Genomic DNA, 18,563 nt, shown 5'->3' on the forward strand with positions numbered 1-18,563 from the left:
CTCCGCCTGCCGTCTCTGGCGCGCCCTCGCCTCTTCCTGGAATCGCCTCACGGCCGCAGGCCTCGCCGCGCCCGCGCTCCCGCTCCAGGTCCCGGCGCCTCCTGTCTCCGCAGCTGCTCCGATGGCTCTGCTCCCGGAGCTCGGACGCCGGGGCCGGGCCGCCTGAGGTCACCTCTGGGCGCCTCCCGAGGCCCAGTTCCCCCTTGGAACAGGTGGCGCAAGGTCTGTAGGGAAAAGAGCAGGCTGCGGTCTCGAGTTCATTCAGTCAGAAATTGTGGAGCGCCTCCGGGGAGCCCGCGCTGTTGCCGGCGCCGAGGGCAGGCCGGATGGCGTGCATTCTAGCGGGAGGGACAGACACCGATGAGTGGATGGCGGTAGCGTAGAAGGCAGGAAGCGAAGAAGCTGTGGGAGACGCGGGTTCGAGGCGCCGGGCGGCGCGGGGGCTGCGAGTTTCCGTCAGAACGCCCGGGGCAGAGGCTCTGACGCGGGTCTAGCGGGCCGATCGATGCTCGGTGAACTTTTTTTTTTTTTAACCTGTGGACTCCTCACACTCATCCCGCGCTTGTTTTCTGAGCACCCACGCGGTTGAGGGGTTATAGGAGAAAGGCCATTTTTATAGAATCTGTTTTAGTCGTGTGTGGGGAGGGTCAGACGATAAATAAGATGGCCCCATCATCCTTGGCTGATGGGGTCACGTTTGAGGGGAGACTCGAGCCAGCGATGCAAGGAGCCAGCTTTCCAGGAGGGAAGGGAGCTGCACATGCAGAGACCCTCGGGGTGGGGGTGGGGGGCGGACCGGACCGTGAGTGTGTGTGTGGCTGCTGGAACATTCGAAGGCCAACATTGCAGTACTGAACAGGGAGCAGAGTACTGGGCCAGCAACTGACCCGAATACTGCCGGTTTCACAGCTCTACCCCTACCACTCCACCACCACTTGGCACATACCCTTCGTTCAGTAAATACTGGTTAAATGAAAAATGTGAGAAGAATGAATGACGAGCGAGCCCACGGTTCAGTCCCAAGCGTATGGCTTACCAGGTCCGCGATGTGACATTTGACTGTTGTCACCACTGGAGGGCGCCCCTCCACCCGACTACATTGTGGGATACACCTGAGGGCCCCCTCCTTAGAAAAAAGTTTTGGGATTCCTCCAGAGGCCTTTCCTGGCCTTTTATTGAAGATTAGGAGCTTGAAATCTCAAACCATTGGGCTTACCCTTGTGCTGGCCTTTGACTTGTTACTTTTCACTTACCATCATCTGTCTCAGGTCAAGTTCGAGGGCACTGCAAAAAGTTCATGGAAAATGGAACTGGGTTCATTTTGGTGCAGAAAAACTTTGCAATGTGTGCATTTTCCATGAACTTTTTCAAGACTCCTCCTATCCCCAGGAAAATCTTACATCAGGATCCATCACCTACCCTCGATTTCTTGCCTTTGTAGCTGTGATCACTGCAGTGTTTGAAGTCATCTAGCTGTTTGTCCGTGTCCCCCACGAGCAGATGAACATCCTGAGAGCTGAGTTCGTGTCTGTTTAAATCACTCCAGGGCTTCCCAATAGAAATACTTTAAATCAGTACAGTAATGATGTGTCCTTGGTTCTGAGAACTACCCGGCTCAGGACTGGATGTATAATGTGTGTTTGGAGACAGTTCTGGAGGAGAAAGCTGTGACAGAGATTTGCTAATTTAGGAGGAATGAAGGGATCTGGGAGTGGCAACCAGAAGGGGGCTTTAGGTGGGGGTGGTTTCCTTTTTCCAGCTCCTACATTGTGCCCCTCCCCCTTTCCTAATCCTCTAGGGTTTGAAGCCAACCCCCACCCCCTTGTATACAGATCAGAAATCTTGGGGGTGGTGGCTTTGGAAATCCCTGCTTCCCTCCCTGGGTCCTGGAGGGCTGAAGGAACCACAGTTAGTAAATTTCCCTACCTTTGTTATCAGCTGGGACCCTGAGACTCACCAAACCAATATTTAACAGATGGAGAAACTGAGGCCCCAGAGAGAAAGCACATTGCCAAAAGACACAAAGCCAGCCAGTGGAGAATCAGGATTGGAACCCAGGCTCCCAATTTCCGCAGTGCCTCTCAGCACCACGTGTGGCTCCCCTGATAGCCAGGAGGTATGCTCTCAGCCTTTTTGGGTTTATACTAAAGTCAAATATAAGTTTTTCAGTGATGTGCATGAGAGTGTAGAGATGCTACTGAAAGGACTGTGGCAACATGGTCCACGGTAGCCAATGGCCATAGCCCAGGGTGGACCAAAGCTAACCGGGCTGTGTCGGTAGATGGCAAGCTCCCCATTACATGGGATGAAAGTAAGAGTTAACAGTTAAGTTCTTACTAACGACAGGCACTATTCTAAGTATGTAATTACAGCAAATACATAAAAGCACGTATTAAATGTATTACATTTAGGACTTCTTTACAACAACTCCATGGTATTTTTTTAGCCAAAGCCCTTGTCACAGAAAGAGCTTTGAAATAAAAGGCTTTGTTCAGGCATTATAGATACTAGCCAGAAATGGACAGGTTCCCATAACTCCTAGCAACAGGGCCAGCTAGCAGTTGGAAGAATGCTTGACACAGAGGTGATAGCATTTAAAATGAAAATTTGGGGAAGAAAAGCATCTGTGTACTTGGGTCCTTCCTTGGCTGTAGATAAGAGGGCCTGTACCCTTGAGAAGTATTTATTCCTGCTGGGTGTCCTGTTGTGAGCAGGTTGCATACAGTGGGTCCTGATGGGATTTGAGTTCATATTTTAACATATGCAGGAATGTTAACTGGTTAATCTCACCCATCTCTCCTCATCTCTTAACTTCATTTCCTTATGATTAAATGTAGAGCATCACACTTTTTCTTACTGATATCAATATCGCCATTTTACAGATGAGAAAAATGAGGCACAGGTAAGTCATTATAGGACAGAATTTTTAGCCCTGTTGCTAGGTGGGTCTCCAGGATCATGGGCTTTACCACCCCTGTTCCAGTCATCCCTATGCCCTGTATCAGAATCTCCACAGGTAGGTTATTCAAATGGTGTTGTGAGAGCCCACCCAAGCAGTTTTCTTTTAGCAGGTTCTTGGGTAAAGTTTGAGAACCGCAGAACTAGGCAGTCTTTAGTCTGTAAGTATTTGTAGTCTTTTGCAGTGCCTAAGGTTGGCTGCTCAATCCTAGTGTGACGTGGGGCAAAGTACTTGACCTCTCTGAGCCCCCAGTCCTCTTAGGAAAAATGAGCTATTACAAACACCTACTCAGGGGTCCTGATCCTGGACACTCAGTCTTTCCCCAAAGGTTGTCAGGCAGGTAAATATTACATCCAGCTAAAGGGGAACCCCTCAGCCCTGTCCTGTGCTATAAGCCCGCGAAGAAGTCACCAGTTTCATTTCAGTTCAGAAAGAGAACACTTTGTGAGAGCTCATCATGGTTGCTTGCGTCTGTTTATCCTCCCTCCTTCCTCCTCTCCCCACCACCTACGCCTTCCCCTCTGGTGTCTCTGAGGCTTAGAACCCCAAAATTAATACTAAAAAGAGCCACCATTTCTTAAGTTCATGCCTTTACAGAACAGAGTTTTACTGATGATGGGAAGCTCACTCTTTCTAGAAGCCAGGCGTGTCTATTGCTTATTTCTAGTAGTAGCTTGAAAGTTGGCCTTCTATGGACCTGGGCCCTCTGTGTGTCACAGAGAATGCGTGCAGTCTCTCTGCTGGCCAGCTGGTGCCAGCTCCACTGTCATCCAGAAGGCAGCCTTAGTGAGTGATGGTTTTCATGGTCAAAGAATTGGGGGAAGGAAGCTGGAAACAAAACTGGACACTGTCAGGAGACTGGTTTCAAAATTCAGAATTGGGGTTGGTAGACTCCGGTGTTGGTCTCAAAGTGACTTGGGGCCTGGAGCTCAGAGACCTTTGCTGGGGCACTCACGCTGCCTCGCTGGTGCCTGCTTCCTGGGCATCAGGGCTCACTTTTCCCCCAGGCTGAGCCATTGCTGGGTCTGTGTGTTTTGTGCCCGTCTTTCCTTTTATGGGTTGTTCTTTTTGTGTTCTGGGTGAAAAATCTTTGCCAGCCTCAAGATATTTGCCTGTCTTTGTTTTTGAAAGCTTTTCATGGGCCGGTGCTGTGGCTCAATAGGCTAATCCTACGCCTGCGGCGCCGGCACCCCAGGTTCTAGTCCCGGTCGGGGCGCTGGATTCTGTTCCAGTTGCTCCTCTTCCAGTCCAGCTCTCTGCTGTGGCCTGGTAGTGAAGTGGAGGATGGCCCAAGTCCTTGGGCCCTGCACCCACATGGGAGACCAGGAGAAGCACCTGGCTCCTGGCTTCGGATCAGGCAGTGGCCATTGCGGGGTGAACCAATGGTAAAGGAAGACCTTTCTCTCTCTCACTGTCCACTCTGCCTGTCAAAACAAAACAAAACAAAACAACAACAATAACAACAAAAAAAAAAAAAACAAGCTTTCCAGTTTCTACTTGAGTGTTAAGGTCTGTGATCCATCTCACATTCAATAAAAAAAAAAAAAAGATAGAACTATTTATTTATTTATTTATTTGAAAGGCAGAGAGAGAGAGAGAGAGAGAAGTCTTTCATTGGCTGGTTCACTCCCCAGATAGCTGCAATGGCCAGGGCTGGGCCAGGCCAGAACCAGGAGCTTCATCCCAGCCCCCACACTAATTTTTTAAAAATATTTAATTATTTATTTGAAAGGCAGAGTGACAGAGAGGCAGAGATAGGAAGAGCTCTTCCAGGGACCAGTGATGTGGCACAGCAGGCTAACCTGCCACCTTCAATGCCAACATCTCATATGGGCACTGGTTCCAGTGCTGGCTGCTCCATTTCAGATCCAGCTCTCTAATAATGTCTGGGAAAGCAGTGGAAGCTGACCCAAGTCCCTAGGCCCCTGAACCCATGTAGGAGACCTGGATAGAGTTCTAGCATCCTGGATTGGGCCTGGCCATGCCATGGCCCTCATGGCCATTTGAGGAGTAAAACAGCAGATGGAAGATCTCTCCCTTTCTATAACTCTGCCTTTCAAATAAATAAATAAATCAGGGCCGGCGCTGTGGCTCACTTGGTTAATCCTCCGCCTGCGGCGTTAGCATCCCGTATGGGTGCCGGTTCTGGTCCCGGTTGCTCCTCTTCCAGTCCAGCTCTCTGCTGTGGCCTGGGAGGGCAGTGGAGGATGGCCAAAGTGCTTGGGCCCCTGCACCCACATGGGAGATCAAGAAGAGCCACCTGGCTCCTGGCTTCGGATTGGTGCAGTTCCGGCCATGGTGGCCATTTGGGGAGTGAACCAACAGAAGGAAGACCTTTCTTTCTGTCTCTCTCTCTCACTAACTCTACTTGTCAAATAATAAATAAATAATAAATCTTTAGAAAAAATAAAGAAAAAGTGAGCTCTTCCATTCACTGGTTGGTTTCCCAAATGGCTGCCATGGCCGGTGCTAGTCCAGGTCAAAGCTTGGAAATCCATTTGGGTCTTCCATGTGGGTGGCAGGGGCTCATACACTTGGGCCATCTTCTGCTGCTTTTCCAGACACATTAGCAGGGAGTTGCATTGGAAGCAGAGCAGCCTGGACTTGAACTGGTGTTTCAATATAGGGCACTGATGTCACAAATGGCATGCCACAACACTGGCCCCCTCATACTTATTTTTGAGTGACTTAAGTTTTCTCCGTGAAAATGCATGAATTTTTTGTAAAAAAAAAAAAAAAAAAAAAGGAGAGAACTTCAAAAAAATTCAAGGAAACATGGAATTAAAACTTAAGGTTGGGGCAGGTAATTAGCACAGCAGTTAAGATATGTCACTTGGGGAGCCGGCACTGTTGCACAGCAGGTTAAAGCCCTAGCCTGCAGTGCCAGCATCCCATATGGGCTCCAGTTCGAGTCCTGGCTGCTCTACTGATCCCAGCTCTCTGCTATGGCCTGGGCAAGTAGTGGAGGATGGCCCAAGTCCTTGGGGCCCTGTACCCGTATGGAAGACCAGGAGGAAGCACCTGGCTTCAGATTGGCGCAGTGCGCCAGCTGTAGCAGCCATTTGGGGGGTGAACCAACTGAAGGAAGACCTTTCTCTCTCTCTCTCTCTCACTCTCACTGTCTAACTCTGCCTGTCAAAAAAAAAAAAAAAAAAAAAAATAGAAAGAAAAGAAAAAAAGAACCAGTGGAATGGAAGACCTTTCTCTAACTCTGGCTCTACCTATTTCTGTAACTCTGTCTTTCAAATAAATAAAATAAATCTCAAAAAAAAAAAACCCCCCCCCCAAAAAAAAAAAAAAAACAACTCTGTAATGCTAGAGAACTTTAAAAAAAAAAAGAAAGAAAAGATGTTGCTTGGGACACCTGCATCTTATATATGAGTGCAGAGTTAGAGCCTGGCTGTTTTTCTGATTTCAGCTGTATGCTCATGTGTACCCTGGGAACCAGAAGGTGATGCTTAAGTGCTAGGGGCTTGCCACCCAGATGGGAGACCCTGATGTAGTTTCAGACCCCTGGCTTCTGCTTGGCTCAGTCCTTGCTGTTGTGGGCATTTGGGGATTGAACCAGCAGATGGGAGATCTTTCATTCTTCACCTGTTCCTGCCTTTCAAATAAATCAGTAAATAAAAATTTTAAAAGGTAAGTTAACTTAGGCACAAATTTTAAATTTATTTATTTATTTGAAAGGCAGAGTTACAGAGAAGGAGGAGACACAGAGAGATATCCCATCAGTGGTTCACGCCTCAAGTGGCCACAGTGGCTGGGACTGGACCTGGCTGAAGCCAGGAGCCAGATGCTTCATCTTGGTCTCCCACGTGGGTGCAAGGGCCATCTTCTGCTTTCCTGGGCACGTTAACTAGGAGCTGGCTCAGAAGTGGAGCAGCCAGGACTGGTACCCACGTGGGATATTGACACTGCAAGCTGCAGCTTAACCCACTGAGCCACAGTGCTAGCCCCACAGAATGTTTTAAAATTTGTATATATTGGCCGGCGCTTCGGCTCACTAGGCTAATCCTCCGCCTTGTGGCGCCGGCACACCGGGTTCTAGTCCCGGTCGGGGCGCCGGATTCTGTCCCGGTTGCCCCTCTTCCAGGCCAGCTCTCTGCTGTGGCCCAGGAAGGCAGTGGAGGATGGCCCAAGTGCTTGGGCCCTGCACCCCATGGGAGACCAGGAGAAGTACCTGGCTCCTGCCATCGGATCAGCGCGGTGCGCCGGCTGCGGTGGCCATTGGAGGGTGAACCAACGGCAAAGGAAGACCTTTCTCCCTGTCTCTCTCTCACTGTCCACTCTGTCTGTCAAAAAAAAAAAAAAAAAAACAAAACAAATTTGTATATATGGTGTCTTCATAAGGTTTGTGGAAAGTGTGTATTATGAAAAAATATGAGTCAAAAAATTTTTACACCAAAATAAAATTATTTTTAAAAAACTTTTATTTATTTGAGAGGCAGAAACAGAATTCCTATCTGCTGGTTCCCTCCCCATATAACCTACAGTGGCCTAGGACTGGGTCAGAGACAGGAAGTAAGAACTTAGTCCAGGTCTGCTTTGTGGGTAGCAGGGACCCCAACCATTTGAGCCATCATTGCTGACCTCCGTGGTCTGCACTAGCAGGAAGCTGGAGTCAGGAATGGAGCCACATCAAACCCAGCAGTTGAATGTTGGATGTGAGTGTCTCAACTACCAGGTCAAACACCTGCCCCGATAATCTCTCACTTCCACTTTCCCCAAACTTCTTGAAGTACCTTCCTACGTGAGAGTCTTTGTCTAAGTATCCTACTCTTATGCCAGTATGTACTGTCTTGATTTACCCTGGCTTTAAAATTAGTCTTAAAGTCTGGTAGAGGTAAGATCTTTCAATTTTATTCCTTTTGAAGTTTGAATATTTGAATTTGAATATTTGAATGTTGGTTTCGCTATTTGAAGTCTTTTATGTCTTTATATGTATTTTGAAGTAAAATATTGAGATAACTTTTGTCAGGGCATAGATGACAAGGGGAATTGCTGCATCCCTCAAAGGGGCAGGTGTTGGTGGGTTTAAACGTCTTCCCTGGGCAGGTGTTTTGTGCAGTAGTTGAGACGACGCTTGGACACCCACATCCCTTATAGGAGTACCTAGGTTCAAGTCTTTCCTCTGGTTCTAATCCAGCTTCCTGCTAACGTGCAGCCTGGGAGACAGCAGGTGATGGCACAAGTACACGGGTCCCTGCCACCCAGTGGGAGATGTGGCTCTTGGCTTCAACCTGGCCCAGCTCTGGCTGTGTGTGCATTTGGGGACTGAGCCAGCAGATGGAAAGTCTCTGTGTCTTTCTGTCTCTGCCCTTTCACATAAAAACAAATAAATAAATAAGAGTTACAATCAAAGTTAGTCTGTCAGGAAAGCCTAACCAACCAGGACACACTATAAATTAAACACCTGTGATCAGAGAGGACTGCTATAGGTTCAATTAGGTCCCTTCAAAAAGATGTTTTGAAGTCCTAACCTTCAGTGCCCAGAAGGTGACCTTATTTGGGAATAGGGTCTTTATGGTGGGGGGGTGGGAGGTCAAGTTAAAATGAGGTCATTGGGGTGGGCCATAGCCCAGTTTGAATGATGTTCTCATGAAAAGGGGCTGTTTGGACACACAGCACAGAGGGAAGATGGAGGAGGAGATGGCTGTCTATGAGCCCCAGACCACAGGAGGCTCCCAGAAGCTGAGAGAAGAACCTGGGAAAGTCCTCCCTTAGAGCCTGTGAAATGGGGATGGTTCTAGTGACAGTGATTTCAGAATTCTGAGCCCCCAGATTGGAATACTTTATCATAGCAGTCCCAAGAAACAAATACAAGGACCCTACAGTAACTTGGGGTGGGGTCTTTAGGCTGCCTAGGAAGCTGAGATTCCAGGGGCTGATGAAGAAACTGCAAGTCAGGATAGGAACAGAGGTGAGAAAAATCACACAGGCTTTGGAGCTAGGCACACTTGGATTAGAATCACAGGTTTGTCAACTTGTAACTGTGTCACTTGTAGCAAGCAACCCAACCTCTCTGATCCCCTCTGCTGAGTGGGAATGGTAATATCCCTGGACAAGAAGAATTGCTTTGTGTTCTTTTTTTTTTTTTTTTTTTTTTTTTTTTTTTTTTGACAGGCAGAGTGGACAGTGAGAGAGAGAGACAGAGAGAAAGGTCTTCCTTTGCCGTTGGTTCACCCTCCAATGGCCGCCGTGGCCGGCGCGCTGCGGCCGGCGCACCGCGGCCGGCGCACCGCGCTGATCCGATGGCAGGAACCAGGAGTCAGGTGCTTTTCCTGGTCTCCCATGGGGTGCAGGGCCCAAGCACCCGGGCCACCCTCCACTGCACTCCCTGGCCACAGCAGAGAGCTGGCCTGGAAGAGGGGCAACCAGGACAGAATCCGGTGCCCCGACCGGGACTAGAACCCGGTGTGCCGGCGCCGCTAGGCGGAGGATTAGCCTAGTGAGCCACGGCGCCGGCCTGCTTTGTGTTCTTGAAGAAACTTTTGTCTGTCAGTTAGCTCAACAGTCAATAAAGGGGTCCAGCGTTGTGGCAGGGCTGGTTAAGCTGTTGCTTATGATGCAGGGATCTCGTAAAGGTGCCGGTTCACATCCTGGCTGCTCCACTTCCGATCCAGCTCCTTGTGTGCATGAGAGAGCAGCAGAAGATGGCCTGGGTCTTTGGGTGTCTGCTGCCCACATGGGAGTCTCACATGGGGCTCCTGGCTTCAGCCTGGCCTGGCCCTGAACCATTGGGGAGTGGGCCAGTGAAGGGAAGATTTCTGTGTCTCTTCCTCTTTCTATAATCCCTCCCATTAGTCAATCTGTGCAGGAAACCAGCTGAACGGGCAGCTGCAGGGGTTGGCCTCCCTGTGATCCACAGCAAAACCAGGGAAGGGAAAATGATGTATTTGAGAGAAAAGAAGCCTAGGTTCAACACTGGAGAGTGGGGTCTGTGTATTCTCTCCGAGCCTCAGTTTCCTATGTAGAAAATGGACGTAACGATAGCCCCTACCCTTAGCATAGTAAACAGGGCAGCACGTATCAACAGCCCTGTGCCACACACACAGGAGGGAGGTGATTATCTGTGGCGTTAGCTGTTTCCTGCTCAGGGGATGAAAGGCTCAAAGAGGACAGAGGCCCAGAACAAATTCAAGGTCCAGGTATGGCACTCATGCTGCTAATATTTTTGTCTCAGAGATGTGTCCATCTGTCCTCTGTCCATTCTGAGCTGGTGAGTCTGTCAGCCTCCTTTTAGAAGTCCTGAGTCAGGGCTGGCCACAGGGTAGTTGGAAGTTTTGTCTCCACGACAACCCTTCAGAGTGGTTGGAAGTTTGATTGGAAGTTTGAAATCTCCAAGGATTTCAAATCCACTGAATTTTTTAGTTGGTGTCTCTGCCTCCAACTGCTGCTGCCAAACTTTCCTTGCCTCCCCCTGCCTGGGGCTGAGCCATTTCCAGGATCTCGCTTTGTATAATTAAAAAGAAAAATAGAACAGCCGATGTTGCCAAACATGTATTTAAAGTGACACCCTGAGTTCAGAGAGTGAAAAATAAAAACGTTTAAGGTTTAGATTAAAAGTCTCCACGCTCAGCTGTCTCCTGACCCTGGGATTTCTCTGCAGCCCGGCTGCCTTTAATCCCCTGCCCTGGCTCATAAAAGCCCTTTAGACTGAGGGCATTTATTTCCCAGAGAACTGTTCCAGCTTAATCACATAAAACGCCCAGCATCCCGGGAACAGCCTGTCGAGTGCAGTGTGGCTGAGTGAGGCCCCAGGGAAGATAGGGAAATTGGAGGCTGATCACTCTTGGAGTCACCCCTAGTGGCTTTCCTTCACTGGGCCCTTCCCCCACCACATCCAATCTATCCACAAGTCCAGTCAGTTCAGGCCCTTTAGCTTTCCTTAAAAATCTGAGACCTTCCCTCCTGTTTCCCATTTTCCATCTTCCCTAGGCTGCCATCACTGCTGCCCAGGTGTCTGCAGTAGCCTGCCCCAGTCTCTGCTCTACTCTTTTGTGTTTATTTGAGAGACATAGAAAGCTCCCATCTGCTGGCTTATTCCTCAGATGCCCACAAAGGCCTTTGACAGGCTCAAGTTGGGAGCCAGGAATGGCAGAAACCCAAGTGTTTGAGCCATCAGCTGCTGTTCCCCAGGGTGTGTATGAGCAGGAAGCTGGAGTCAGGAGCCAGAGGTGAGTATTGAACCCAGATACTCTGATGTGATTTGAGTATCTTAGCTGGTAGGCCAAACTCCCACTTCTGCTTCTAGTCTTGATCCTCCTAAAACCTATTCTGTGTCAGCGACTGGAAGAAACGTTCAAAACCATAAAATTGGCAGTGTGGGGGCCATGGAGTTTGCAGTGTTTGGCTCAGTGGTTAAGATGCCACCATCCTGGCCAGCGCCGTGGCTCAATAGGCTAATCCTCCGCCTTGCGGCGCCGGCACAACGGGTTCTAGTCCCGGTCGGGGCGCCGGATTCTTTCCTGGTTGCCCCTCTTCCAGGCCAGCTCTCTGCTGTGGCCCAGGAAGGCAGTAGAGGATGGCCCAAGTGCTTGGGCCCTGTACCCCATGGGAGACCAGGAGAAGCACCTGGCTCCTGCCATCGGATCAGCGCAGTGCGCCGGCTGCAGTGTGCTGGCCACAGCGGCCATTGGAGGGTGAACCAACGGCAAAAGGAAGACCTTTCTCTCTGTCTCTTTCTCTCACTGTCCACTCTGCCTGTCAAAAAAAAAAAAAAAAAAAAAAAAAGCCACCATCCTTTATTGCAGTGCTGCTGTGGTTTGGGTCCTGGATCCTCCAGTTCAGATCCAGCTTCCTGCTAATGTGCATCCTGGTTTTAGGGCAGGGGCAGGGGCGGAGGGAGGCACAGGTGATGGCTCAAGTAGTTGGTTTCCTGTCAGCCACATGGGAGACCTGGATTGGGTTCTGGGCTCCTGGATTTGGCCTGGCCATTGCAGGCATTTGGGGACATGGACCAGTGGTTGGAAGATCTCTGTCTCTGCCTTTCAAATAAATAAAAATTTTTAAAAAAGAAACTCTAAGCCTGATCCTGTCCCTTCCCTAATTGTGGCCGGCCGCTGTTGCTGTTGTAACGAATCACCATAAATGTCGTGCCTTAAAATAACACACGCTTATTCTCCTACAGTTCTAGAGCCCAGAGGCCCAAAATGGATTGTCAGGGGCTCAAATGAAGGCAGTGGCAGGGCTGGTTCCTTCAGGAGCCTCTGAGGACAAAACCCATTTCCCCACCTTCTTCACTTTCTAGTGGCTGCCAGTCTTCTTTGGCTTCTGGGCCCCTCCTGCATCTTCACCCCAATCCCTACTTCCATGGTCACATCTCCTGTCTGATGCACCTGTTTACCTCTTTCAAGGGCCCTCTGGATGATATTGGGCCCACCTGTGGCCCAGGATAGTCTCCCCCTCTCAAAATCCTTGACTTCATCACATCTGTGAAGTTCCTTCCATATAGGGTCACATAGTCAGAGGTTCCAGGTTTTACAACCTGGACATCTTTAGGGGTCATGATCAGTCTTCTGTGTTGTACTTTGCATGTGAGTTAGGGTAACATCTCCCCGCATGACTCGGAAGCCTGGGATCTGGCCCCTTCTGCCTCCCCTTGCCCAGGAGCTCTGCTTGCTGCTGGCTGTTCTTTCCACAGGTCACATCCATTCTTGCTGCAAGACCTCTGTGTGGGCTGTCCCTTCCACCTGAAAAGCTCTCCCCTTTGACATCCCATGGCTGGTGCTGTAGATGCTCCACACTCATAGGTTGGAGCATAAGCCCCAAAGTGAGAGGATTGGATCTTGGGTCATACAGGCAGAGCCCTCATGTGTGGAATTCATTCCTTAGAAAAGAGGCCCCCGAGACCCCTCCTACCTTCCAGCGTCTGTGAACCAGGAAGTGAGTCCTCACCAGACTCATCTGTCAGTACTAGAGGATGGAGGATTTCTCTGTGTCTCTCTCTGCCTTTTTTTTTTTTTTTTTTTTTTTTAAGATTTTATATATTTATTGGGGAGGTAGAGTTACAGACAGTGAGAGAGACAAAGGTCTTCCTTCCGTTGGTTTACTCCCCAAATGGCCACAATGGCCGGAGCTGCGCCAATCCGAAGCCAGGAGCCAACTGCTTTTTCCAAGTCTCCCATGTGGGTGCAGGGGCCAAGCATTTGGGCCATCCTTCACTGCTTTCCCAGGCCACAGCAGAGAGCTGGATCAGGATAGGAGCAGCCGGGACTAGAACCAGCACCCAAATAGGATAACAGTGCCACAGGTGGAGGATTAACCTACTCTGCCATGGTGCCGGCCCCCCCTTTTAATATTTATTTGAAATATTTATTTATTAGAATCTGGTTTACTTCCCAAATGCCTGAATGCTACCCGATTTTTAAAAAAATGTTGTTTCCCTGTTGTTTCTTTTCCTCATTAGAATATCAGCAAATGAGAGAACTGTTTTGTCCAGTGTTGTATCGCAGTGACTAGCGCATGGTAGATCCTTAATCAGTGCTTGTTCATGCATGGAAGCATGGTCTGTATTTTCAGTTTGTTCTCTGCATTGAAGTGTTGAGGGTCCAGGATCATGACAGGGGAGGTCAGAAAGGCAGGTGTGTGCAACATTTGAGGATGTTGTGTGTGCCAGGCTTCATGCTGGTACTTCCATCATGTAATTCAGGATTTATTAAACATCTACTGCATGTAGGCCTGGTGTAAGTAATATATCCATGCATTATTTGTACAACTCAAGAAGCATTTATTGAGTGCCTACTGAATGCTAGACTTAGAGCTTATTAGTCAATGCAATGTATATTTATCAAACATCTATACTGGATACAGTTGCTGAAATATGTGCTCGGGTACCTGGCCCTTCAATAAATACATGAATGAATGAGTGCCCTCAAGAAGCCCCCAGTTCTCCTGTTGAAATGGCCTGTAAATAAATAACTCTGATGCACAAAGATAGGGCTATAATGTGGGTGTGTTCTGAGCAGAGAGGCCCCTTATCACCTTGTACTGCCAGGCACCTTTCTCCGAGCCTTATCTTCTCACCTGGGAACCAGGTTTTTGAAGACGCCAAACTGGTCCCTCATTCACCTGCCTGTCCTTCCTCTGGCACCCTGGGAGGAGTTTGCCTGAGCACACGCTTAGGCAATGCCTGATCACTACTGCTTCTACCCAGGGGCCATTCATTCATTCATTCACCAGGCAAGACTGCAGCAGACTGGCTCTTATGCTGCTGCGGGTGAGCTGGAAGCTTGACTGCTGACTCTCCAGCTGTAGAATGAAGGATTGGACCCTTCCTCCTTGGTAGTCCCTTGCTTGGGCTTCTGTAATGGCCAGTTAATTCTTTAGAGAGAACACATTCTATTGTAGAAATTCAGACAATACACAGAAATCATTAAAGACTCAAGTTCTCAGCACAGTCACAAAGCTTTCCATCATGTGACGTTTTCCCTCCTTTCTCTTTTTTTTTTTTTTTAAATTTATTTACTTATGTGTTTATTTTGAAAGTCAATGACAAAGGGAGAGGGAGCGATAGAGAAAGAGATCTTTATCCTCTGGTTCACTCCCTAGATGAGATGGCTGCAATGGCCAGGGCTGGGCCAGGCTGAAGCCAGGAGCTTCATTTGGGTCTCCTACATGGGTGGCAGGGGCCCAGACACTTGAACGCCATCTTCGCCTGCATTTCTCAGGCCATTAGCAGAGATCTGGATTGGAAGTGGAGCAACTGGGACACAAACTGGCACCCATATGGGATAACAGTGCAGGCAGCTTTACCTGGTATGCCACAATGGCAGCCTGCCCTTCCTTCTTTTTAATTGTGGTAAAATATACACCACAAAACATACCATTTTACCCATTTTTAAGATTGTATTTCTGTGGCATTAAGTACATTCACATTGTTGTGAAACCATAACCACCATACTTTTTTTCTTTTTTAATGAAAATATATACTCATTGTCTTCTGCTGTGGTCTTGCCAGTTCAGGATATTGACAAAGGTGACAGTGTGCCAATTTACAAGTAGTGAGTGTCAACTGAAAAACAGAGGGGTGGGTGTTGTGGCACAGTGGGTAAAGCTGCATCCTATATCATAGTCCCTGGAATTGAATCCTGCTTCTTTCTATGTAGCTTCCTGCTAAAGTTCCTGGGAGGCTGCAGATGATGGCCCAGGTACTTGGATCTCTGTCACCAGGTTGGAGACCCTGATGAAGTTTCTGGCTCCTGGCTCTGGCCTGGCCTAGCCCCAATAAATAAAATCTTTAAAACTGTTAAAACAATAAAAATTTTAAAAAGATTTATTTATTTGTTTGAAAGGCTGAGTTATGGAGAGAGGGAGAGACAAAGATCTTCCATCTGCTAGTTCACTCCCCAAATGGTCACAATGGCTGGAGCTAGGTAGATCCAAAGCCAGGAGCCAGGAGCTTCTTCCAGGTTTCCCACATCATTGCAGAGTCCCAAGCACTTGGGCCATCTTCCACTGCTTTCTCAGGTGCATTAGCAGGGATCTGGATCAGAAGTAGAGTAGCTAGGATACAAACTGACACCAATATGAGATTCCAGCGCCTCGGTCAGAGGCTTAGCCTACTATTCCACAGTGCTGGCCCCGAAACAACAAATTTTAGATTATGTTTATTTTGTCACATTAGAAAACAAACAGTGGTGCTCACTTTGGCAGCACATATACTAAAATGGGAATGATATGAAGCTGGCGTCTGGTGCAGTGGTTAAGAGGCTGCTTAGGTTGCCCAAATTCCATTTCCAAGTACCTGAGTTCAGGACCTGGTTCTGCTTCAGATCCTAGCTTCCTGCTAGTGTACACCCTGGGAGGCAGCAGGTGATAACTCAAATCCCAATAAACTAGTCCCATGGAAGCCTTTTAGAGAAAGCAAAAGATCCAAGCTGGCATCTTCTGGTCATTCCCCAACTGTTCACAACAGCCAGGGCTTCACTGAGTCTAAGCCAGGAACTCAGAATTCAATCCAGGTCTCATAGGTGTGGCAGGGTCCCAAGTACCAAGCTATCACCTACTGCTCCCAAGCCAAGCAGGAACTAGAACCCAAAAACTCTATAGGGAATGCAGGCACCCCAATTGGCTCTATTTATTTATTTTTTTGAAAGGCAAAGTTACAGAAAACAAGAGAGACTCAGAGAGAGATCTTTCATTTGCTGGTTCACTTCTACATGGGTGGCAGGGGTCCAAGGACTTGGGCCATCCTTTTTTTTTTTTTTTTTTTTTTTTTTAAAGAAAGCTGTTATTTAATAAATATAAATTCCATAAGTACAACTTTTGGATTATAGCGGTTCTTCTCCCTATACCCGCCCTCCCACCTCTAAACCATCTCACCTTCTACTCCCTCTCCCATCCCATTCTTCATTAAGAGTCATTTTAAATGATCTTTATATACAGAAGATCAACTTTATACTAAGTAAAGATTTCAACAGTTTGCACCTACACAGACACACAAAGTATGAAGTACTGTTTGAAAACTAGTTTTCTTTTTTCTTTCTTTTTTTTTTTTTTGGCAGGCAGTGTGGACAGTGAGAGAGAGACAGAGAGAAAGGTCTTCCTTTGCCGTTGGTTCACCCTCCAATGGCCGCTGTGCTGCGGCTGGCGCACCTCTCTGATCCGATGGCAGGAGCCAGGTGCTTCTCCTGGTCTCCCATGGGGTGCAGGGCCCAAGCACGTGGGCCATCCTCCACTGCACTCCCTGGCCACAGCAGAGAGCTGGCCTGGAAGAGGGGCAACCGGGACAGAATCCGGTGCCCCGACTGGGACTAGAACTCGTTGTGCCGGCGCCACAAGGCGGAGGATTAGCCTAGTGAGCTGCGGCGCCGGGCTGAAGTCTAGTTTTACCATTAATTCTCATAGTACAACATATTTTTTTTTTTTTTTTTTTTTTTTTTTTTTTTTTTTTTTACAGGCAGAGTGGACAGTGAGAGAGAGACAGAGAGAGAAAGGTCTTCCTTTGCCGCTGGTTCACCCTCCAATGGCCGCCGCTGCAGCCGGCGCACCGCGCTGATCCTGGCAGGAGCCAGGAGCCAGGTGCTTTTCCTGGTCTCCCATGGGGTGCAGGGCCCAAGCACCTGGGCCATCCTCCACTGCACTCCCTGGCCATAGCAGAGAGCTGGCCTGGAAGAGGGGCAACCGGGACAGAATCCGGCGCCCCAACCGGGACTAGAACCCGGTGTGCCGGCGCCGCAAGGTGGAGGATTAGCCTATTGAGCCACGGCGCCGGCCATAGTACAACATATTAAAGACAGAGGCCCTACACGGGGAGCAAGTGCACAGTGACTCCTGTTGATTTAACAACTGACACTCTTATTTATGACGTCAGTGATCACCCGAGGTTCTTGTCATGAGCTGCCAAGGCTATGGAAGCCTCTTGAGTCCACAAACTCTGATATTATCCAGACAAGGCCATAATCAAAGTGGAAGCTCTCTCCTCCCTTCAGAGAAAGGTACCTCCTTCTTTGATGGTCCCCTCTTTCCACTGGGATCTCACTCGCAGAGATCTTTCATGTAGGTCATTTTTTGCCACAGTGTCTTGGCTTTTCATGCCTGAAATGCTCTCATGGGCTTTTTTCCAGATCTGAATGTTGGGCCATCCTTTGCTTCTTTCCCAGGCACATTAGCTGGGAGCTGTATAGGAAGTAGAGCAGTCAGGACTGGTGCCCATATGGGATACTGGCGCCACAGGCTACAGCTTTACCCGCTAAGCTACAGCACCAGCCCCCCAATTCAGCTCTTAACCACTGTACTGTCGCTCCCCGTCTTCATGGGGGAACGACACTAAACCCTGCCTAGGCTTCATATCCGAATCACGGCACCATTATGTCGCTCCCCCTCTTCGTGGAGGAGCAACACAGGACCCTGCGCTGTTCTTTCGTCTGCTCGGCCCTCCCCGGGTTTGCTGCTGGTTCTTCCCGGGTTGGCTACTATCCCTTCCACCTCCGTGGAAGGGCAGTTCCCCCTGGCCACATTCCCCACTTCCGCAGGGGAGCGGCACACCGCCGGCCGGCTCTCTGGGGGCTGCACGGGTTCCCTTAGATGTTCCCCATAGATGTTCCTGGTGCATGCCGTCTCTCTCCTCCTTTATAGTCCTCCGCCAATCCTAACTCGGCTGCCCACACGCCGAGTACGCTGCTCTCCAATCAGGAGCAAGTCCTACAGTTTATTGGTTGAACTGGAGGCAGCTGGGTAGAAGCTGTTTTCTCCTCTCCCAGCGCCATATTGTAGGAGAGCAGATGCATAGAATAAGTCTTAATTCCAGTAACTTAGTCTAGTCCGAGCTGCTCCCCACAGAGGAGAGCAGATGCATAGAATAAGTCTTAATTCGAGTAACTTAGTCTAGTCCGGATTGCTCCCCACAGATCCCCCTTTCTTTTTATTTTTGGCGTTGATACGCGCCTGTCTTCGGTGTCCCGTGGCACACACTCTGCTCTACTTGCTAGAGTTGCCACAGGCTCTTACAAGTCCTATCAATCAGGAAAACCAAATCCGGGTCCTCTCTTCGCCATGTTGTGAGGAGGTTTTTAGGCGCTGATGCGTGCCTGTGTTCGGTGCCCTGCAGCGCATGCTCTACTCTGCTAGAACTGCCTGCAGGTGCTTACAAAACCTATCAGGC

The 18,563-nt window shown here is 49.0% G+C and overlaps 1 protein-coding gene across 4 annotated transcripts in view; it reads left to right on the top strand.

Annotated features, from left to right (window-relative positions):
- The window catches only part of KDM2B (lysine demethylase 2B), a 160,972-nt gene continuing 142,409 nt past the window's right edge, over window positions 1-18,563 (top strand). For all 4 annotated transcript variants that reach the window (XR_011385264.1, XM_017349528.3, XM_070066159.1 and 1 more), the window contains exons 1-2: window positions 1-222; window positions 1,976-2,116. Coding sequence is in view for 3 of the 4 variants with exons in the window: in XM_017349528.3 (XP_017205017.1) it covers window positions 1,976-2,116 (141 nt within the window). In the remaining variant the exon portion in view is untranslated. The remainder of the gene's footprint in view (window positions 223-1,975; window positions 2,117-18,563) is intronic.

This window comes from Oryctolagus cuniculus, chromosome 21 (assembly GCF_964237555.1).
Source record: "Oryctolagus cuniculus chromosome 21, mOryCun1.1, whole genome shotgun sequence".
NCBI lineage: Eukaryota > Metazoa > Chordata > Mammalia > Lagomorpha > Leporidae > Oryctolagus > Oryctolagus cuniculus.